Genomic DNA, 22512 nt, shown 5'->3' with positions numbered 1-22512 from the left:
TCGACGAGGATAGTAACCTTCCTATTGTTATTTCAAGCAAAAATTCAGGATCAAAGTGTGTTGAGGTTAGACGTGCAAAGCGAGGCAACTTCTTTGTCCTCAAAGGTGAAGAAAATGATGAAAACTCTGTCTCGCTAATTCTACGTATAGTCGATGAAAATGGTTAGTGTCGTTTGCGTTTATTTGTTACAATAAATTTTATGAAAATGTTTATAAAAATGTCATATACTCATATTGAGTTTTAATTGTTTCTTGAGTTCAGGGCGTGTGAGGAACATACATTTCCTATTCTTTCAAGAAGGTGACACTGCTTCTAATGTATCGAGTGAGATGGTTGAACAGCTCGAGTTGACGGATCAAAACGTAAAGTTCATAGCGGAACTGATTGACGTATTACTTGTCAGTTTGATACCGAGTTGGAAAACGGATGTAACGGTCGATCATCTTATTCATCCGCTACAGAACCAGAGCTCCAAGGACAATCATCAAAACGGTGCAAATTCTCAAGCTGGTGAATCCATTAGTCACTCTTTGTCCTCAGATTACTGCCCACGATCCGATGACGAGGCAGACCCGACCATAGCTGTGGAAACAGAAGATCAAGAAGTAGAGAAACCAGGAAGCTTGGAGGAAGAAGAAGAAGATGAGAGGTTAAAGGAAGAGCTAGAAAAGATAGAAGAACGGTTCAGAGAAGAGATGAAAGAGATTGCGAGGAAAAGAGAAGAAGCAACAATGGAGACAAAAAGTAGATTTTTCGAGAAGAAGATGAAACACCAAGTTGAGTAAAGTAAACAACAAGAGAACAAACACTTTGGTTTTGGATTCCTCTGTTCTGCTTTTTTTCTCTTTTTCCATCTTTTTATTATTATAGTTTGGTCAAAAGAGAAAAAGCTTTTGTTGTTACTTGTTTCATTGCAAGTATAGCTCCAAGATAAAAAAAAGAGTATTTTCTTATGGTAATTGGGATTTTACATTATTTTCTAATGTTCTGCATTGTGACTGTTTCGGTTCATCAATATACATTAGTAATTTACAGAGAAATATAAAAAGAACTAATTGTGAATGTTATTTTTTCTAGTCCTATCCGAGTCCCTTTTTCAGGGAAAGAAAGTTTAAGGCAGAGTTTGGTTCAGTCATGGTCGTCCTCAATGGAGTACTTCGAGAACAAATGAATCTGATAAACTGTTGAAAAATGCTTTGTTTATTTGTTTCTTCCCCAACAGGGTATCTCATATTCCTGAACCTGTCTACACAGAGTTAGTCAACTCGATCAAGACACAACTATATCCAGATGAGCTACTCGCTGGCTTTGTTACGTGGCGTGGTCGTATGGTCATATTGCGTATTCTCTGTCTCACCTTCATCGCGAGGATTGGGAGTCTGGCGAACAAATTATTCTCAACTCTAACGTAGTTTTTTTTTGAAAAAACCATTGAAAACACTCCTCAATCTTTTGTTTGACCTAACTTGTACATTTTGTTTTTTTTTTTTTTTAATTAATAAAATTTCTGGTTTTATCTTTTATGTATTCCAACTAGACGATTACATAGGATTAGTTTAGAAACAGAGGTGCCACAACAACGATAGCGAGAGCCGAGCTGAACATACTCCGAGCAAGAACGAAAAGAAAAAACAGGGAAAAGAAAACATACTAGGGATAGAAACCTCCGAACCAAATAGCTAGAATGCCTTGGAGTTTGGTTGAGCGTTCACGAGCGAGGCAGTTGTTGCGGATTCTCCTATCCAGATGAGGTTATACATTTTGTCTTACGATTAGGTGACGATATTTTATGCATTAGCAATGGCACTGCGTAGCAATCCTCATGCTTTGACTATAGGAGCCCCGTATCTGAGGTATACGCAGAGTTGGTATCAAACAAAGCGCTTTGACACTAGTCTCATTACTGTTTGGATGACTGCTCAGGTTCGCGTGATTCCCATTATGTGAACTAGGACCACGACTAGACTAGTGTCGAATTTTTTTTGCCTTGTTTTATGTGACCTTTATTTATATCTTCAATGTTAGCAAAACGTGGACAGGCCTCCCAATATAGTGTACATGTAGGCTTGTATGTATGGGGCTATGGGTGTATACCTTGTTACCACTAGTCAATAGCAGGAACCGTCGCTCAAGGGTTCTCATCTTGCAGTTGGTTCACAAGTAAGTCTAAAGTTTTTTTTGTCACCTCCTCTGGTATATATATATATGCACAACAATCATCTGTTTCTTTGTTCTTGCAATTTTCTTTTCAGAATTTTGGCCAAACCAGGGGCTCACACCGAACTTGTAAGTGCTCCTGTTTGGAAGGGACAGCAACTCATTCCACCTCCTTCATTTGAGATCCTGTTGCAGCTTACATTCCCTGCTACATCCGCAAGAGAAGAGGTAAGGAATAGTAGTAGTATTGGAATTTATTATACAACAAAACCTTGAATTTATTCTTCTTCCCTCTTCTCTTCTCAAAATAGAGTTTGTAATCTGTCACCGTTGTTGTAGGAAATCCTGTTTTAGCCAAGGAAGCTGCTGCAATTGCTATCTGGTCTCTGGCTAAAAACATTTTTTGCTGGAACCACTTGAACCTAGAAGCTAGTGTTGCTATTCTTGGAATGCTTGTAGCGAAATGGAAGGATCATTCCCACAAACTATTATCATCTACGTATGCTACGTTCACTCTCAGTCAAACTATGAAGAGCTTCAGGCTAAAGGTAATGCATCTAATTTCAACCTTAACCCAGTTGTAATTTCATCTCTGATTTAACCTGTGATGTTTCTAGAATAAAAATGCCAATGGTTCTCTTTACAAAGAAGCTGACGAGTCTTGCAAAGTGATATTGGGAGATTCTCCCGTGGAAATAGAAGCCTCTTTCTAGGTATTCAAATGGACCGTTAGATAGGCTCATATTTATGTAAGAGTGTCACAAAAATGTGACTCAGTTTCTCTGAGTATTAAAATGGACCGTTAGTGTCTAGGAAAATGTGACTTAGTTTTGTGTAGCAGGGGAATCGGACCTGAAACGTAGTAACATCTTAGTCCCGCTCCCTACCACTCGACCACAAGCGCCCAGAATTATAATTTTACTTTAAAATATATTTTAAAAGTGAGAGTAAAACTTAAAATATATCTCACATCGTAGATGGTGAATATGTGTTAGCGAATATATGAATCATACAATCTTTTTTCTAAAACATTCTATTAGTCAATCTCTAAAACAAATACTTTCTTTTAAAATAATTCTTTGGTTCACCCTAAGGACAGTCATATTTGTTGAATGTCTTCTAATTTAAAAGAAAAAGAAAAATTAAGAAAAATAGGTGAGAGAGTGTGATAATGTCTCTGTACAAACACATTAAGACACACCCAAACCCTCATCTGCCAGATGTTTATTTTTTAATAGTTTACATTTCTAAATAAATCAATTATATTAAAATATTAATATTGTTAAAATTTGACCCCCATTTCATGGTATTACCGATGGGAATGGTCTAAGGTGAACCCCTATGTTCACCTCTCCTTATTTTAACCAATGAAAATCTGACATGTCATAATATTTAAGAACCTATTCAGTCACCTACTTATAAAATAAGAAAACAAAATCTTTCTACATTATTACTCCCTCTGTTTCACAAAGAGTGTCATTTTGGCCTGATTTTTTTGTTTCAAATTAAATGTCATTTTAGATTTTCAATGTAATATTAAGCATAAATTTCCAACTTTAACCTCATATTCATTGAAGAATATCAAGAGTCAATATCAATTTTAAGGGTATAAGAGATATTTAAATATATTTTCTTAATTTGTGTGTAAAGTGTCAAAATGACACTTATTATGAAACAGAGGGAGTATAAAATTAAAAACTCAAACCGCTCTTTTATAAACCCAAACCGATATATTATTTCATTCTAATTGTAAAATCTAAACCCTAACCATCTCATTTATAAACACAAACCGACATATAATTTCATTCTAATTGTAAAATCTAAACTCTTACTATCTCATTTTTAAACCCAAACCGATATATAATTTCGTTCTAATTGTAAAATCTAAACCCTAACAATCTTATTTGTAAACCTGATATGCTCAAATTAAACCCTAGAGCTACTCTCTCAAATTAAAAGATCACTGCAGTATTTAGGGGTCGAATTCCACAAGGACTCAATTCTACACAATAAATTATAGAGTTTTATAATTAAGCTAAACAAATTAATTTGAATTTAAATAAACAATGCAAAATATTAAATAAAAGCTTGTGAAAATTCAAAGGATTAAAAAGCTAGGCCTAGGGAATTTCTCAGGAAATTACAAAATATTAAATAAATAAATAAATAGGATTCAAGCAATTAAGATCAGATCTAGAACTCTAAACACTTTTGTAAAATAAATCAGTTCTCACTGCAAATATTATCTAAATTTAAAACCAGAAAATCCAAATCTCTTTGTAAAATTCAAGGTTAAAAATCAGCTTTAAAAACAAGTTTAGATTGTTCACAAAATTACTAAATCAAATCTCTTTGCAGAAAGTAATTTTGCTCATCAATGGTTTAATCAAGAAAATCAATTATATTCTCATATCAATTTATTTTCCTAAGTTATTAATTCTAGGTGATCAATCAATAATTAATATGAAGAACAATCTATGATGAAGATCTAGAAAGATAATGAATCCTAAATAAATAGATCTAATAATTCATAAAAACCCTATAAAAAACTCTGAACCTAACAATCAAACTACTCAGACATATTCAATGAAAAACAAAACATAATTCTGAATAATATGCAATAGAAATTGAAAGAGTAAATAAGGAGTTTAGGAATCTTCTCTCTACAAAAGAATTCAGATCCGTCTCTCCCAAAGCTCTCAAAAATCTCTCAAGGTTGCAGAAAATAAAACTTGCTAGAATAAAACTTAAGGGTTTCTCAAACCTAAAAACACTATATATATGTCCTAAAACACATCAGGGACTAGTCTTGCAATTATGAAAAACTTTGGGCAACTTTTGTAAATCTTCCAAAACTTGGGTCTTGAGTCGGCAAACAGGGGTATCGATCGACACCATCACTCTTGATTGATTCCAAGTTGATTTCTTCTGTTCAATGTTCCAAAAATGATCCAATTTGCTTCACTTTGCTTCATCCGTGCCAAAATCCTAAAAAACCTGAAAAGACTCTCAAAGAACCTAAAAACAGATCAAAAGACTCCTTATATCATGGTTAAAAACCACAAAAACCATGATATATCAAAGCCCAAACCGACATATAATTTTGCTTTAATTGATATGTTTAAACTTTAACCACTTCATTTGTAAATCCAAACCGACATATAATTTCGTTTTAATTATAAAATCTAAACCCTAACCACTTTATTTGTAAACTCAAACCGACATATAATTTTGTTTTAATTGTAAAATCCAAACCCTAATCACCTTATTTGTAAACTCAAACCGACACATAATTTCGTTTAAATGATAAAATCTAAACCAAGCCAATATTTAACTTTCTTTAATTAAAAGTATACATAATTTGTTTCCTTAATTTGTTTTGCTTTTAATTTAATTTTGATTTATATTTTAAATGAAATAATGTATAGAAGATTCTAATTGGTTGAAAATGAAGAGGTGAACATAAGTATTTTTCCTTTTTTAATCTTTGAAACATTGATTTGTATTGTTTTATTATTAAAGTTATATCATTATTGGATTTGTATATGTGTCAATTCAACTTATTCAAAATAGAAGAATTCCTTACCACAGTTTTTTTCTACAAAAATAACAACTTTTTTTCCCCCAAAATTTCATCAAAGTTTTATTTTATTTTCAAAAATATCACAAGCACACAAAAAGAAAAAATTCAACAATGTAGAATTTAGTTAATTTTTTTTGATTGGGTTGACTATTTCTGATTTAGGGTATATAGTTTTTAAGGGGTAGGATTTAGTATTTAGGATTTAGTATTTAGGATTTAGAGTTTAGCTTTGAATGTTGAAAACTTAGTTTTGATTTTGTGATATTTATGGAAAACATATTTTAATGGTACTTCTGAAAAATAAAATTAATAATGGCACTTCGAAAAAAATCATTTTAGTGGTATTTATAAGAATTTATCTCATATAAGTTATTTATTATGAATATAAGTTAAATTTATGGTTTTACTTAATGAAAATATGAGATACCAAGCTAACATTAGTTTTATTTCTAGAGAATTTAAAACATTTTAAAGATAATAAAATTATATATATTAGGTAAATAATCGTGAATAAGAGTTAAACAATGTAATTAATAATAAAACTAAAAATAAAATAAATAAAATTTAGCATATTTTTACTCAAAAATAGAAAATACGTCAAAATAAAATGACAAACCATGTCAATAATTTATTTATCAAGTTAAATTATTATTGAGAACTTGTTAGAAATATCATTTTTGAGATACTCTTTTCAAAAATATCCCTTTTTGGCCATCTTCATTTTTGTCCTTGTTTAATTTTTAATAAGTATTTTACCCCGAATTAAAAATATTTTAGTCAACAAAATTTTCCCACCAAAAAGTTTCCAACATATACTCCCGCCAAAAAGTTTATTGCCGCAAAAAATTTATAAGGCTTTTATAAGGTTTTAAACGACTTATAAATATCTTTAAGACATGTATAAAGTTTTTTTAAGTAGAGATTTTATAGAAACCTTATAGAAGTCTTATAAAAATTCTTATGAAAATCTTATAAAAATCTTATAAAAACCTTATAAAAATCTTATAAAAATCATAGAAAACTTTGTAAATGTCTTATAAAAATCTTATAAAAACCTAATTAAAATGTCTTAATGTTTTAGACCAACGCAACGAGTATTCCATACCCGTAAACCAAGATAATGGCGAGGAAAACGTCGGTGAGAATATAGAGGGAGCGGCAAAGGGACCATGGACGGGAGAGATTCAACCGGTTCAAGTAGATCTCGTTCAGGTCAATGTTAACACAACAACTATTCCAAAACCATAAACCAAGATAAAGGCGAACAAAAACATCCATAAGAAAGAAGGGAGCGGGGCAAAGAGACCATTGATAACGAAACATCGGTAAGAAAGAAGAGATCATGGAAACGAGACCATGGATGACGTGGACCAAAGCAACTCAACCATTTCAAATTAATTCAGTTCAGATCAACGATTTAGCCCAACAAAACTACTATTCCAAAACCATAAACCAAGATAAAGGCGAACAAAGCATTAACAAGGCAGCCAAGAAACATTGTATGAGGGCTAAAGAGAAAGAATTAGTTCAGACCGATGATTCTAACAATGGTGACAGCGTAGAAATCATCGATAAGAGAGTATGGAAAAGGACACGGAAACAGCGCATGACATGGACCAACGATCTTCACAAGAAGTTTCTTGAAGCCATCGAAATTAATGGTGGTATTGAAAGTATGTAATCAAACTCTTCTTAATCTCTAGTCTTTAAATATATATATATATATATATATATATATATATCTTGATTGTTTATGTTTTTGTTCTAATCGTGTTTTGGATCGAAACGCAGAAGCTAATCCAAAGGTGCTTCTCGACTGTTTGCAAGGAATGAAGATCCAAGGACTCACTAGTCACAATGTGGCCAGTCATCTACAGGTACAAAAAAAAATTGTTTCTATCATTGTTGGTGCGGGGATTGGCACCCCCAACATACCGGTATAAACCAATAATTAAATCAATTATCTAAACCGGGATTTCGGACATAGAGATGAATTCAACCTTTGAATGAAGGCCCAGTGAAGTCAAAAGCCCAGTTCAGACGCAGGACGCCGACCTTTCAGGTCACCCGGCGGCTGACCTAATAAAGAAGAAGAAATTTTCCTAATCACGGTCAAGCTGATTAGGAAAATAGATATATTTTGTAATCTAAGGCAAAATATAAATAAGGGGATACTCCCTCATTGTAAATCATCCAGCAATTAATACAAAAACCCTAAATTCATCTTTATTCTTGTGCAAACCCTAGCTTGTTCTTCAAGAGATTTACTTTTTCCTTGTTAGCTTTAATCCGATTTCTTAGAGAGAAAGTGTTATTAAATTTGTTTCCCCCTTTAAACAAATTCATTGTGTGAAACTCAGTTTCTACAATCATGACAAGGAATCATTAAACTAGGGTTTTTTCACATACCAATAATACAAATTCCACATCAACTGTTTTGTTGTGTAGAAACCTGAGGAAAAATAAATCTCTCAACAGACGTAAAAGATTGGTTGGTCCACTAAGTATGGAGCAGCTCCATCTCTCCAAGGTTCGAACAATGTCAACAAAGCCGTATAACAGTACGTTATAAAATGTCCAGCCGTGACCCCGATCCAGCAGAATCACTATCAAAATGGAGTCGTGAACCCGCTCCAGCAGACTCAATATCAAAATGGATCCGGGAAGCCAATCCAGCAGAACCAATATAAATATGGAGCCGTGAACCTGATCCAACAGAATCAATATGGGTAGTGCGGAAATTAGCACCCACGACATACCGACCTAAACCAAGGATAAACCGAACAATTTTGAAGATTAACTAAACAGGGGTCCGACGAAGTCGCCAGACTGACCTCAAGGACCACCTCCGAGTCCGACCTCACTTGCAAAAAGAGAATTTTAACTTATATTCAATCTGAGATTTAAGAAAAGTAGACTTATCTTGTAATCTAGGTCTTCATATTAATAGAGAGATTCCTCCTCCATGTAATGATCATCCTAAAATTATACAAAAAACCCTAGTTCTTAAATTGAGAGAAAACCTTGTTCCTCAAGAAATTTCAACTCCTTTATATTCAAGCTTTGAATCTTGTTATTGAGAGAGATTTGTGAAGTGAATTTGTTTTCCCCCTAAACAAATTCATTGTGTGAGTCCTACCTAGGTTCAACAAATATCAAAATGGAGCTTTGAACCCGATCAAACAAAATCAATATCAAATTGGAGCTGTGAACACGAACCAGCAGAATCACTATCAAAATGGAGTTGTGAACCCGATCAAGCAGAATCAATATCTAAATGGAGCCGTGAACCCAATCCAGCAGAAGCAATATCAAATTGGAGCTGTGAACCCAAACCAGCAGTACTAATACCAAAATAGAGCCGTGAACCCGAGCTAGCAGAAAGATCAATATCAAAATGGAACCGTGAACCCGAGCCAGCAGAATGATCGGTATCAAAATGGTTATTTGACAGTGGACAAAAACCAGTTCATAACCAGTCCTTCTCTGCCTCGTGTGTCCTATTTTGACAATCAACCCTGCCAGCCTCAACAACAGCAATATCAGTCTTCTCCTCAGTGTAATTACTCTATGAACAACGAAGAGCCTGGAAAAGCCTCTGACATCTATGCACCGGATCTTCAACTCAATTATCCAAATTTACCATATATGTGATATGGCCTTCTCTTTTACTTAAGCTGTCATTTTTTTTTTTTCACATCCTTTACTTGGCTGCTTTATTTTGGGAGATTCTTTGCTTTATTGAAAAATTCAAGGTTTTGAGAGAATAAAATATATGTGACTTTTAATTTCTTGTGTGAGTCACAAGATATTTTACTTTTGGCAAATAAAATTAATACTGGTACTTCGAAAAAAATTATTTTTAGTGGTATTTATGAGAATTTCTCTCATATATATTATTTATTCTGAATATAAGTTAAACTTATGGTATTACTTAATGAAAATATGAGATACCAAGCTAACATTATTTTTTTCTAGAGAATTTAAAACATTTTAAAGATAATAAAATTTAATATATTAGGTAAATAGTCGTGAATAAGTGTTAAACAATGTAATTAAAATAAAAATAAAATAAAATAAAATGAAGCACATTTTTACTTAAAAATAGAGAATACATCAAAATAAAATGACAAACCACGTAAATAATTCATTTATCAAGTTAATTATTATTGAGAATTTGTTAGAAATACCCTTTTTGAGATACTCCTTTTCAAAAATATCCCCTTTTGAACATTTTCATTTTTGCTACTTTAATTTTTATTGACCTATTTATTCCGAATTGAAAAATATTTTAGTCAACAAAATAAATAAAAAATTTTCCACCAAAACAATTTCTGACATATTTTCCCGCCAAAATATTTTCCACTGAAAAAATGTGCAAAGCTTTTATAAGGTTTTAAACGATTTATAAATATTTATAAGATATTTATAAAGTTTTTATAAGTAGGACCTTATAAAAATCTTATAAAAGCCTTATAGAAACCTTATAAAAATCTTATCAAAACCTGACAAAAACATTATAAAAATCTTATAAAAATTTTATAAAACTCTTATAAAAATCTTATAAAAACTTTGTAAATGTCTTATAAAAACCTTAGAAAAAACTTATAAAAGCCTTATGAAAACAGAATTAAAATGTTTAATGTTTTAGACCAACGCAACGAGTATTCCATAACCATAAACCAAGATAATGGCGAGCAAAACATCGATATGAATATAGAGGGAGCGGCAAAGGGACGATGGACGGGAGAGATTCAACCGGTTCAAGTAGATTTCGTTGAGGTCAATGTTTTAGACCAATACAACAACTATTCTAAAACCATAAACCAAGATAATGGCGAGCAAAACATCGATAAGAAAGAAGGGAGCGGGGCAAAAAGACCATTAATAACATGGAGCAGATAAATCCAACCAGTTCAGATCAATGTTTTTGACCAGCACAACCACTATCTCAAAACAAGAAACCAAGACAGTGGCGAACGAAACATCAGTAAGAAAGAAGAGATAGTGGAAACGAGACCATGGATGACGTGGACCAAAGCAACTCAACCATTTCTATTTAATCCGGTTCAGATCAACGATATAGCCCAACAAAACTACTATTCCAAAACCATTAACCAAGATAAAGGCGAACAAAGCATAAACAAGGCAGCCAAGAAACCTTGTATGTGAGGGCTGAAGAGAAAGAATTAGTTCAGACCGACGATTCTAACAATGGTGACAGCGTAGAAATCATCGATAAGAGAGTATGGAAAAGGACACGGAAATAGCGGATGACATGGACCAACGATATTCACAAGAAGTTTCTTGAAGCCATCGAAATTAATGGTGGTATTGAAAGTACGTAATCAAACTCTTCTTAATCTCTAGTCTTTAAATATATATATCTTGATTGTTTATGTTTTTTTTTCTAATCGTGTTTTGGATCAAAACGCAGAAGCTAATCCAAAGGTGCTTCTCGACTGTTTGCAAGGAATGAAGATCCAAGGACTCACTAGAAAGAATGTGGCCATTCATCTTCAGGAACAAAAAAAATTGTTTCTTTCATGACAAGGAATCATTGAACTAGGGTTTTTCCACATACCAATAATATAAATTCCACATCAAATGTGTTGTTGTCGTTGTTGTTGTGTAGAAACACTGTATATATCTTGAGTAAAAACAAATCCCTCAACAGACGCAAAAGATTGGTTGGTCCACTGAGTATGGAGCAGCTGCATCTCTCCAAGGTTCGAACGATGTCAACAAAGACATATCACAGTAAGTTATGAATGATCCAGCCGTGAACCCTGATCCAGCAGAATCAATATCAAAATGGAGTCGTGAACCCGATCCAGCAGATTCAATATCAAAATGGATCTGGCAAGCCAATCCAGCAGAACCAATAACAAAATGGAGCCATGAACCCGATCCAACAGAATCTGTTGATGCGGGAATTAGCACCCACAACATACCTACCTAAACCAAAAATAAACCGAATAATTTTGAAGATTAACTAAACCGGGGAACCCCATTCTAAATCCAGCTAAGTGGGCCTGTAAAATGCAAGTGCAACCATTTGTAGCCTTACGTTGAATGATTACAAAAATGTGATTGAACAAGTTGAACAATTTTCCTTTATAATTTGTTCATTTTTTTCTTTATAAGTTGAACAAGTGCAACCATTTGCACAAACTATTTGTAATCTCATAATAGTTTTTCAACATTTTCAACTCACATGGTGTAAATTGGTTGAATATTTTTTTCAACCTCTTCAACTTTTTTAATTGTGCAACCATTTATGGAAATTTCACCTTTTGAGTTAAAAAGGTAAAAAAAAAAATCCACACCCTTAAAAATTATTTTGTGTTTGTGCTATTTTTTGGAAAAATAATAATTTTATGGTATTCTTGGAGAAATAAACAAATTAGTTGTCTTTTTGGAAACATTAAAGTTTGATATTATTAGGAATTCCTCTATATATTATGAGAATAAATTGTAATTCGTATCAATTTATGTTTGTACTTTGATAAAATCTAAAATTGAATTTAAATATCTTTAATAAATTATATTATTATAATTTTCAGTTTTGATCTCTATGTTAAGCTCTTTTGAGCATTAATCTATCTTGCCTAGTAATGTCAACCATTTTCTAAGTTAATTACCCACACTATCAACCTTTTTGATATTTTAAGTGTAATTACCTCTTCTTTCTTTTTTTTTGGTCAAAGAATTTTTCCAAAACCTCTTTTTTGTTAAGCTCATATACAAGTACTAGATTAAAACCCATGCTAGAGCACGAGTTGAAATTCATTTTATTTATATTATATTTTTTATATAAAATATAATTTATGTTATTGTTTTTAAAAGTTTTTTTGGATAAAACATTATGCAATAAAATCACATGCTAAATATGAAGGCTTAAAAATATCTATTTTGTAAGTTTTATATTGTTAATGATTCTAGATAAGTACCCGTGCTATAACACTGGTTAAATTTTATTTCATAATCTATCTTTTAACCCAATATTTAACTTGTAACCAATCAATCTATCAATTTCGTAATCTATCTTTGGTTAACGTTGTGGTCTATCGATAAAATCTGTGGAAAATAAATTTGTAATATTGTGTTTAAAGATCTTTGGAAACAACGTGATATATGACTAAAATCTTCCAAAAATACAGTTTTGAATATCTATTATTTTATTTGTTACCATTAATATATCAATTATCAGTTTATAATATCCCAAATATTTAGGTGTAACCATTCATATTAATATATGGATTAATCTATAACCTATCTATAACCTATTTGTAATCATTTATAACCATTTATTAAAAATATAAAGTCTACAAAAACTATGTTGTGTACTTCTCATTTATTAAAAAGGAGATAATTTTTCATCTAAGTTTCTGTTGTAAACCGGCAATATTTACTTACGAATCAATATTATTTTTCAAAGTATAAAAATTGATTAAAATATGGTTAATTGTTTAGTTTAAGGAGAAACAACAACAAAAGTTTCAAAAAAAAACTCGAACACAATAATGTGATATTAATTTAAAATAAAAATAAATAAATAATGAGATATACAGAAGTAGACTCGTACAGCGTTTCGCGTTTGTTGCTAACGCTAACGCGGAAAAAGCGTTTCGCTTAGGCGTTTTTGTTGGAAGAGTAAAGCTTACAGTCGGGATCATCGTCTTCCTCTTCCAAATGAAAGCTGAGATTCAGATTTTTCTCCAGTCCGCCATAGATAATGGCAACTAAGGCGGCTTCGTCTTCGAGCCTCCCCAAATCTGGAGCCATCTCCAAAGGCTACAATTTCGCTTCCACTTGGGAACAGGTAAATCAATCGCACAATCTGGATATGGATTCACTGTGGCCTGGCCTCTTTTTCTTCCTCATATAATGTTGTAATGTGGTTAACTTACTTCCAATTGCAGAGCGCTCCTTTGACTGAGCAACAACAAGCAGCTATAGTTTCTTTATCACACGCTGTAGCTGACCGGCCATTTCCTGCCAATCTTGTGAGTCTGGTGTTTTCATTTCTCCATGTTTTTGAGAATGTTTTCCAAATTATTGTTTAGGTTTTGATGTCAGTTGTTAGTTCCATGGTTGTAGGTACATGAGCATGCAATTCACAGGCCAGAGAATGGCTTGTCTGTCTCAGTAGAGGACACAAATTTGGAGGATTCTGGTGCAATTGAAGCTGTTTTGGTTAATACAAATCAGGTGATTTGATAAAAGTTCTTATGCTGTACTATAGGAGTTGCATTTGTCTTTTCTTGCATCTTCCTTTTGACGTATTTTGTTTTTGTTACAGTTCTACAAATGGTTTACTGATCTTGAATCAGCGATGAAGTCTGAGGTTAGTGATGTTCGTTTTGTAAGTAGGTTCAAAGTTAGGGAACATTACTTGGAAATGTGTCTAAATGATTTGTTCTGACATAGACAGAGGAAAAGTATCGGCACTATGTCAATACTTTAACTGAGCGCATCCAGACGTGTGATGATATACTTCACCAGGCAGGTTTCCATTAACTGAGCGCATTCCTCTGGTCTTGCTTTGCCAGTAAATTGTAAGACATCTGCTTCATTATTGACCTTATGATTTCTCCTGTGCAGGTTGATGAGACGCTTGACCTATTTAATGAACTGCAGCTTCAACATCAAGGAGTAACAACGAAGACTAAGACTCTTCATGATGCATGTGACCGGCTGGTATTGTTTTCTCTGTCTTTTTATGCAGTCAGATGATTACCTCTTGCCTCTTGCACGTTTTCCCGTCCTACGTGCGATATTTAATATCGAAATGACAACGAAAACTGACTTTCTATTTGACTGTTGTAGTTTGCTTGCCTGAGCTAATTTTCACTTTCTTTCACCTTTTCTAGTTAATGGAGAAACAGAAATTGATGGAATTTGCAGAAGCTCTAAGGAGTAAGCTCAACTATTTTGATGAATTGGAGAATGTAAGATTAAAATTCTGGCCTACCAACATATTTTTTTGCCACATGTCAATGTATCAGTGTGTAGTTGAATGAGGTCGTCCTCTTGTCTTGCTCATTAGTCATTATCATTATGTATTTTTTAGTTTTGGCTTACCTGGGGTACTTCAGTTCATAGTGTATGTTGCCTACTGAATCCTGGCTGTAAATTTAAGAGGAAGTACCTCAGCAAGGTCTTAAAATGCTCTAATATCTCCTTCCTCTTTCTTTTTTTTTTCCGCAGATATCCTCCAATTTTTATTCTCCAAATATGAATGTATCAAATTCAAACTTTCTCCCACTATTGAAAAGGCTTGATGAATGCATATCGTGAGTAAATGATGTTGCATTTAATATTTTTACTTTCACTACCTGGTTTCTAGAAGAATGTCGCACCGAAGCTTTTCTTCTCCCTTGAACTAATTATAATGTCTCGAACTCTGTAGGTACATCGAAGATAATCCTCAATACGCAGAGTCGAGTGTTTATTTGCTCAAATTTCGTCAGCTCCAGGTACTATGAAGGGCCTTCCCTTTCTCTCTCTCTTTCCCCCTTTCTAACTCACAGAGAGAGGTGTGGATTTACCATTCTTCGCATCCACAGATTCATACACTGTTTCCAGAATTATACGGGAGATAAGTACCTTCTAATTTGTTCTAGAGAAGACTAACATATACAATTTTTACAGTCACGGGCCTTGGGCTTGATACGAACTTATATTCTTGCAGTGCTCAAAACTGCTGCTTCCCAGGTAATTTTCTTTGTAATATGTCTCTATTCTTGCACAGCTTAGACACAACATGTCTATAGTTCTTGTGACTATGTACTTTCATATATATATATTGCATATCATGCATGTAATCTATGCAGGTAGAGTGAATTATGTAGTTATGCGTACTTAACTTAAGACATACATCATGTCTGTTTTCAGGTTCAAGCAGCATTTCGTGGGCCAGATGGAAACAAAACATCTGTCTCAGAGGGTGTCGAGGCATCTATTATATATGTTCGCTTCAAGGCTGCTGCAAGTGAGGTGATACCTTTTGGCTTTCTTTAAATGTCAGTGCAGAAATACTAGGGTCAGAATATTAGATAAGAGAACAATGAGAAATAGCTTTTGTAGCATCATTCAGAGTCAATTTGCTAGTTTAGTCTCGACATTATGACTTGGCTGTATTTTCTTTCTTTTGACATTGAACGTCGAAAAAACTATTTGTCCAGCTTAAACCTGTATTGGAGGAAATAGAAAGTAGGTCAGCAAGAAAGGAATATGTTCAAGTCCTTGCAGAATGCCACAGACTATACTGTGAACAACGGCTCGCGCTTGTGAGTTCATTTTCTGGAATTCAATATGGTTTAGTGTATGTCTGCTAGTAAATAGAATTGACTGTTTACTCTTCATTTCGCATTATCAGGTCAAAGGCATAGTTCACCAACGGGTATCTGATTTCTCCAAGAAAGAAGCACTGCCATCTTTGACTAGATCGGGTTGTGCATATCTGATGCAGGTATATGAATTATGAAGGAAAGTTAAGGGATGAATACCTTGTTTTATTCACTAGGAGCTGTACCAGTTTAGTAGAAAAGGGTCGTATCATCATGAGAAATAGAAACATATAAGAAAATTGAGAATGTTTATATAGCTGTTAATCTGTGCGATCTCAAAGGTCAGACGAAGGTCTGTTTGAGAGAGAGAACGGCTGGATTATTTAGCTTTAGCAACTGAGGATTTTAGAGGTCGTTGATAAACTTGGTTTTGCAAAATATGAAATTAGTGCACCACACTTCTTAACCTCCATTATGAATTTCAGGTTTGTCATATGGAGCATCAACTGTTTACTCATTTCTTTCCAGCATCATCAGAAGAAGTTTCAAGTCTGGCACCTTTGGTGGATCCTTTGTAAGTTTATATGTGCCGTGCTTTCACCATCACTGTTTCTGTTCAATTTAAACCTAAAATGAACTTTGGTGCCTTTTATACTGAGATACAAACAGCTGATACCAATTGAATTATTTCGAGCCATAAGCATCTAATATTTTTAACTTAGTAATTAAGAAGCCACGTTTATTCGACTTCTCGTTCTCTTACACCATATTGTTAACTGTTTTCGTTTGTTATATCTTATTTTAGTGCATTCAGTTTATCATATTTGCTTGTCCCCGAACAGGTCCACATACTTGTATGACATTTTACGCCCAAAACTGATTCACGAAGCAAATATCGATCTTCTTTGTGAGCTCATTCATATCCTTAAAGTTGAAGTCTTGGGGGAGCAGTCAGCTAGACAGAGTGAACCCCTTGCTGGACTGCGGCCTACATTACAAAGAATTTTGGCCGATGTCAATGAGAGGTTGACTTTCCGTGCCAGAACATATATTCGAGATGAGGTACAGCATTGGGATAGTTTTCCTACAAGTTCTTTACCTTGGCCTTCATTTCCATATTTGTGGTCTTCTCATTAGCGATTATGTAGAAACAGTGAACTTTGTATGCTATCATCACTAAGACGAGTCACCCTACTATTGATAAGATGAAACTGTTATAACTGTGATACTGAAAGACCTTTAAATGGAGAAAATTTGCTACCGTTGCGGCTGTGTTATCCGTTTTCGTAATAGAAGACTTTGCTTTTCTTGAGCTGCTCTGATTGAATCCACTTCTTACTTCTGTAGATCGCAAATTATATTCCCTCTGACGAAGATCTGGATTATCCTGCAAAGCTGGAGGGATCTTCTCTTAATACAACATCTGAAACTAATCTAGGGGTAAAACGAAATTCTCAAATTATTCCTATGGGTTTGGTAATCTTTAGCTGTATACTTATATTCTAGGATGCAGGATGATGAAAACGCTGATGTATTTAAGACTTGGTATCCACCTTTGGAAAAGACGCTCTCTTGTCTATCTAAATTATATCGATGCTTGGAGCCTGCAGTCTTCACTGGATTAGCTCAGGCACGACTATAAGTAACTTTATTGCTTCTCATTCTGTCAAAGAAAACACACCAATTCATGTTTAGGCAAACTTGGCTAATAAACCATATCTTCTGTTCCACAGGAAGCTGTAGAAGTTTGCTCTCTGTCAATTCAAGTAAGCAAGCTAAACAACCAGATTTTCCCCGCCTTGATATTTGTTCCTTATTCAGTTTTCCTTATTTTCAATGACATTATCAATTTTAAATTACACGAAGATGTGCCATATTCTTGTTAAAAAAATTTGTAGTTGTTTTTTGGTTGATTCTAAGTACCAAACTTTTACATCTGCTCCACGTTTTCAATAGTTGTGATGTCCACATTTTGTCAAATATGCAACAGAAAGCCAGCAAGCTTATCATTAAGCGATCAGCTACAATGGATGGCCAGCTTTTCCTTATCAAGCATCTTCTTATCTTGAGAGAACAGGTTAGGGCTAAATCTATCTTTTGTTTGCTTCTTTTGCTATTAAGTATTAAGTCAATGAAGTATTGTTTGTTTCCAGATTGCGCCTTTTGACATTGAATTTTCAGTCACCCACAAAGAGCTTGATTTCTCTCATTTACTGGTTAGTTCTTCGACATTCAAGTCTAATTTGTATAATAACCCTTTCTTTCTCGCCTTTGAGAGGTCATTATTTTGGTGCACGTTTCATTCTTTGCTGATGAATTTGCTAACTTTCTCTGATTATTCATTTCAAAAATGTGGTTAGGAACACTTGAGAAGGATACTTAGAGGTCAAGCGTCACTTTTTGACTGGTCTAGGTCAACCTCCCTAGCAAGGACCCTGTCACCTCGAGTTTTGGAAAGTCAAATAGATGCCAAGAAGGTTGGTGATTTTCTCTTCCATCCACAATCAATTGCATATGTTCTAAATGATTACATAAGTTTTTCATTCAGATGTGTTGATCTCATTTTACCTTGAGCATCTTTCTGCATGACTCATGTACAAAAAAAAAAAAATTAATTATAAAGTCTGGGTTATATTTCTGCTAAGACAGTTCTCAAGAGATATGGCAAGTTTTTTTTGTTACTTTGTTGGTTGTATCTTGCTTGCCTGGACGTCTCATTCTATGCCTGGGTCCTTGCATTACTTGTTATGATAGGGACTGATGCGTAGACCTTTATTTTCGCAGGAACTGGAAAAATGTCTTAAGACAACTTGTGAGGAGTTCATCATGTCAGTCACTAAGCTAGTTGTGGATCCTATGCTTTCATTTGTGACCAAGGTTGGTTTCTCCTTTCCTTTATTCTGGGAAACATGTTTTTACAAAGTTTCCTTAAGACTCTAGATGTGTCCTCGAAAAGGTTTAACTCAGTATCTTTAGCACTGTTTGTTATTAAATACAATGCACCGATAATAAGAAGATGATCTGTTTGTCTAAAGAGTTTCCTCTCCTAATGGACTAGCATAATAGTTTTGTTTTCTTTATACATTGTATAATTGTATATGCAGGTCACAGCCATAAAAGTTGCTCTTTCCACTGGAACTCAGAATCAAAAAGTTGATTCTGTCATGGCTAAGCCGTTGAAGGAACAAGCTTTCGCTACACCGGATAAGGTGGCTGAACTTGTTCAAAAGGTATGAGATAGTCTAGAGATGGCAGTCATTTATTGCTCCCTTTTAATAAGCTCTGAAGGATGCACCTTCCGTTTCTAAGCCATGATACTGAAAACTCTGTTCATAGGCAGTGTAAGCCTCTAAGTACCAACGAATATAGATGCAAATGATAGTATAATACCTTGAACACGTTGTGGTTCCTTAGGTAATTTTCTTATTGTTTGAACCGATATAAAAATAGAGAATCAGCGTAGGTAATATATAACCAACCCGCAATGGCTTTTTGCATGTTTAAGTTTTTATTACCTTAATAACTCAGAATGCAAAAGCAAATCTCTCATATGCTGCATTGGCATTTAACCAGGTATATGCTGCAATACAGCAAGAGTTGCTTCCGATATTAGCAAAAATGAAACTCTATTTGCAAAACCCATCAACAAGGACCATTCTTTTCAAGCCAATCAAGTAAGTCCATTTCTCGGAATTTTATCAACCATATCTTTGGCTGGTTTGCATATCTGTGTTACGTTCCTAATCCCTTCGTAGCATCCAAATCTCTTGCTAATTTGAATACGAAAAATGCATGATCTATGTTGCATATGTTTTGTATTCAGGTCAAATATAGTGGAAGCTCATACCCAAGTGGAGTCCTTGCTCAAAGCTGAGTACACAGCAGACGAACAAGCCAGTATCAGTATGATATCCATTCAGGATTTGCAAACCCAACTCGATAATTTCCTTTAAAGTCATGGCTCAATGGAAATACCCATGTTTTTGATGTCTTTACTCTTTACTTCCTCGGATTTTTATTTAAAGATTTTTAGACTTCTTTGTTAGCTACTTTACAAGAGTTCGCTTTGTATTAACATGGTGTTTATATTAGCATGGTATGATGATAGTCTCATGTGCCAAATTAGAAGTAAACTTTTTAATAATGGAGTGGTTTTTCCATTAATAGTCCACACTCTAAAACTTGATATTACATCTTCTTTCTCAATATATAAACGCGGGAAAACAGTCTTCGACCTTAATAATTTTTTTAATAAACAATCTGATCTGATGCTAAATCAGAATGTTGTTTGTAAAATGACTTGTTACTGATTATTTTCTAATTTTTTTGGTCAAGAACTCGACATTCATAACATTCATGATTTAGTTAGCAATGTCAGGATACTTACTTTATGCCCTATCCAAGCTTTATCTGGGCCGAGTTGAGACCTACTAAAGAGAATTTCAAGCCCAATATAACAACAAAACATTACCTGAAGAAAAAAGATGAGGAAAGAAAAACAATCTCAGAAATCAAAATTCAGATGGGAAGGAAGAAGGGATTGCCGGAGTTCGAAGAGTCGGCGCCGGATGGATTCGATCCGGAGAATCCGTACAAGGATCCGGTTGCGATGGTTGAGATGAGAGAACACATTGTTCGTGAGAAGTGGATCCATATCGAGAAGGCTAAGATCTTGCGTGAGAAGGTCAAATGGTGTTACCGCGTCGAAGGCGTTAATCACTACCAGAAGTGTCGCCATCTCGTTCAGCAGTATCTCGACGCCACTCGAGGCGTCGGTTGGGGCAAAGACCACCGTCCTATCTCTCTTCACGGTGAGCTTGTTTAAATGCTTTATCGAGTTTCTTAGGGCTTTTTTTTTTTGCTTAATCTTTGAAATTTGAACTAAGTTACTCTTACTGTCTTGTATGATGAAATCAAATGTGGCTCAATTGATTCACTTTATATGGGATTTGAATTTGTTGTAGAATTGGTCTCAGACTCTCTAGTAGTACGGTAGTACCTAATTCTTTGGTTAGGTGTATGTATTGAACTATTTTTTTTTTGGTTATATTTGTTTTTGTGAAACCAGGTCCCAAGCCAGTAGATGTTGAAGAAGCTGAATAATGTTGTCAGCCTGATTGATCTTAGGTAAGGTAAGTAGCTGGTGTTTGAGTTAAATAGTGTGTATTTGCTTGCAAGAACTTGATCAGTGCTTTACTTGTTAATAATCTGGAAGTGGAAGAAGAAGAAAGATTAGACATTTTTTAGCATTTCTTGTGTGGAGTATTTTACTATTAACTGAAACCGGGTTGTAGTATTTTCTGTTGGGAGAAAACTAGAACATGGACTTTGGAATAGTTGTATATATATGAATTGATGAGGTCTTAGAGTGACTCAGTTTTGTGGCGAATATGGACGCATTGGTGATTGTTGATATCATCAATTTGCTTGCAGTCACGGTAAAAGTTAGGCATGGATTATATCACTGGTGATTTAAGAGATAGGACATGTTTTTGGACTGTTTAGACCATCTCCAATGTATATCTCTATTTTTTTTTCTAAAATAGAGTAACTCTAAAATAGAGCATTGTTTTCCTCCAATGTATTACTCTATTTTAGAGTTGAAAATAGAGGTAGTGTAAAAAAATAGAGATGAGAATAGAGTTACTCTATATATAGAGCAATCCTATCATTTTCTCTATTTTAGAGGAAAATATAGAGTAGGGTTGGAGCAAATGTTGCTCTATAATAGAGTTTTTACTCTAAAATAGAGTGGGGTTGGAGATGCCCTTAGAAATGAATTGGTACTCAGTTTTTGGGACATTAGGGGAGATATGGTTGATTTTGGATGCCATTCTATTTGCAATGGTGCTGTATCTTTACGCTGCAATAGAGCTTAGCCTAGTCATGGATTTTCATTGACGATTAAAGAGATGAGACATGTTTTAGACGAGCATCTAGGTGTTGATTGATGAGAACGTCTAATAATGTTCTACTAGGATTGTGGCTAATATAGATTGATAATTTTATTTGGTTGTTTTGGTTTTAAAGATTTTAAAGGTATCTTCTTGCTCCAATGACACAGGTGAGTGAAAGCTTTGATTATCGGACGTAAATGGAGTCTATGTCGCAAGTTAATGAGTCCATGAAAAATTGTTGCTTGATTTGTGCTTTTTGTTTTCGTTAAACGTATTTACTAATTGGACTATTCACTTCCAATTAGTTAAACCTCAGGTTGTTATCAAATTATTTTTGCTTCCTTGTTGTACATTGATTCCCTGTTTACTCCAAATAATGAAACTCTCAAGTACCTTTTACCAAGTGATTGTAGCCGCTTTCTTATATTTTATTTACACATTGTCTGATGAAACAAACGAAAAGAGTAATTGTAATAATAACTCCATAGTCTCCCTTCATTTGAGAACTGTAGGATTAGTTATCTACAAAACATCTTAGTATTGTCTATAATGGATTGCTAATAGAGATTATTATTAATC

The 22512-nt window shown here is 34.0% G+C and overlaps 3 protein-coding genes across 7 annotated transcripts in view; all 3 read left to right on the top strand.

The window, feature by feature from the left end:
• The window catches only part of LOC104758211 (probable serine/threonine-protein kinase WNK7), a 7826-nt gene extending 6788 nt beyond the window's left edge, over positions 1-1038 (top strand). Inside the window, exons 8-9 of one of the 3 annotated variants that reach the window (XM_010481045.1) lie at positions 9-162; positions 263-1038. In XM_010481045.1, coding sequence (XP_010479347.1) covers positions 9-162; positions 263-786 — 678 coding nt within the window. In that variant the 3' untranslated portion in view covers positions 787-1038. The remainder of the gene's footprint in view (positions 1-8; positions 163-262) is intronic. The other 2 variants (XM_019238778.1, XM_010481046.2) reach the window with 2 other exon arrangements.
• On the top strand, positions 13357-20227 carry LOC104758209 (conserved oligomeric Golgi complex subunit 3-like). 2 transcript variants are annotated; one of them, XM_010481042.2, is made up of 25 exons: positions 13357-13566; positions 13667-13750; positions 13845-13955; positions 14047-14091; positions 14175-14249; positions 14349-14444; positions 14618-14695; positions 14955-15040; positions 15157-15223; positions 15399-15461; positions 15642-15743; positions 15932-16036; positions 16126-16218; positions 16522-16610; positions 16879-17098; positions 17384-17476; positions 17550-17666; positions 17770-17802; positions 18027-18113; positions 18190-18252; positions 18397-18513; positions 18821-18913; positions 19141-19266; positions 19610-19710; positions 19860-20227. In XM_010481042.2, exons 1-25 carry the CDS (start codon positions 13480-13482, stop codon positions 19987-19989), a joined length of 2361 nt encoding a protein of 786 aa, XP_010479344.1. In that variant the 5' UTR covers positions 13357-13479; the 3' UTR covers positions 19990-20227. The 2 variants fall into 2 exon arrangements, with proteins under 2 accessions (XP_010479344.1, XP_010479346.1); XM_010481044.2 differs by lacking the exon at positions 13357-13566 and having other exon boundaries at positions 13664-13750; positions 13831-13955.
• Positions 20514-22357, top strand: LOC104758208 (NADH dehydrogenase [ubiquinone] 1 beta subcomplex subunit 10-A-like). Of its 2 annotated transcripts, none has more exons than XM_010481040.2 (3): positions 20514-20847; positions 21105-21163; positions 22101-22357. In XM_010481040.2, exons 1-2 carry the CDS (start codon positions 20559-20561, stop codon positions 21137-21139), a joined length of 324 nt encoding a protein of 107 aa, XP_010479342.1. In that variant the 5' UTR covers positions 20514-20558; the 3' UTR covers positions 21140-21163; positions 22101-22357. The 2 variants fall into 2 exon arrangements, with proteins under 2 accessions (XP_010479342.1, XP_010479341.1); XM_010481039.2 differs by having other exon boundaries at positions 20518-20847; positions 21105-21168.

Source organism: Camelina sativa, chromosome 17, assembly GCF_000633955.1.
Source record: "Camelina sativa cultivar DH55 chromosome 17, Cs, whole genome shotgun sequence".
NCBI classification, from domain to species: Eukaryota; Viridiplantae; Streptophyta; class Magnoliopsida; order Brassicales; family Brassicaceae; genus Camelina; species Camelina sativa.
This window is presented reverse-complemented; position numbering and strand designations above follow the sequence as displayed.

Coding starts and splice junctions, on each gene's coding strand:
- LOC104758209 (XM_010481042.2), top strand. CDS start 13,480: ATGGCAACTAAGGCGGCTTCGTCTTCGAGCCTCCCCAAATCTGGAGCC. Junction 13,567..13,666: donor TCGCTTCCACTTGGGAACAG/GTAAATCAATCG, acceptor TTCCAATTGCAG/AGCGCTCCTTTGACTGAGCA. Junction 17,667..17,769: donor TCTTCACTGGATTAGCTCAG/GCACGACTATAA, acceptor TCTGTTCCACAG/GAAGCTGTAGAAGTTTGCTC.
- LOC104758208 (XM_010481040.2), top strand. CDS start 20,559: ATGGGAAGGAAGAAGGGATTGCCGGAGTTCGAAGAGTCGGCGCCGGAT. Junction 20,848..21,104: donor CCGTCCTATCTCTCTTCACG/GTGAGCTTGTTT, acceptor TTGTGAAACCAG/GTCCCAAGCCAGTAGATGTT.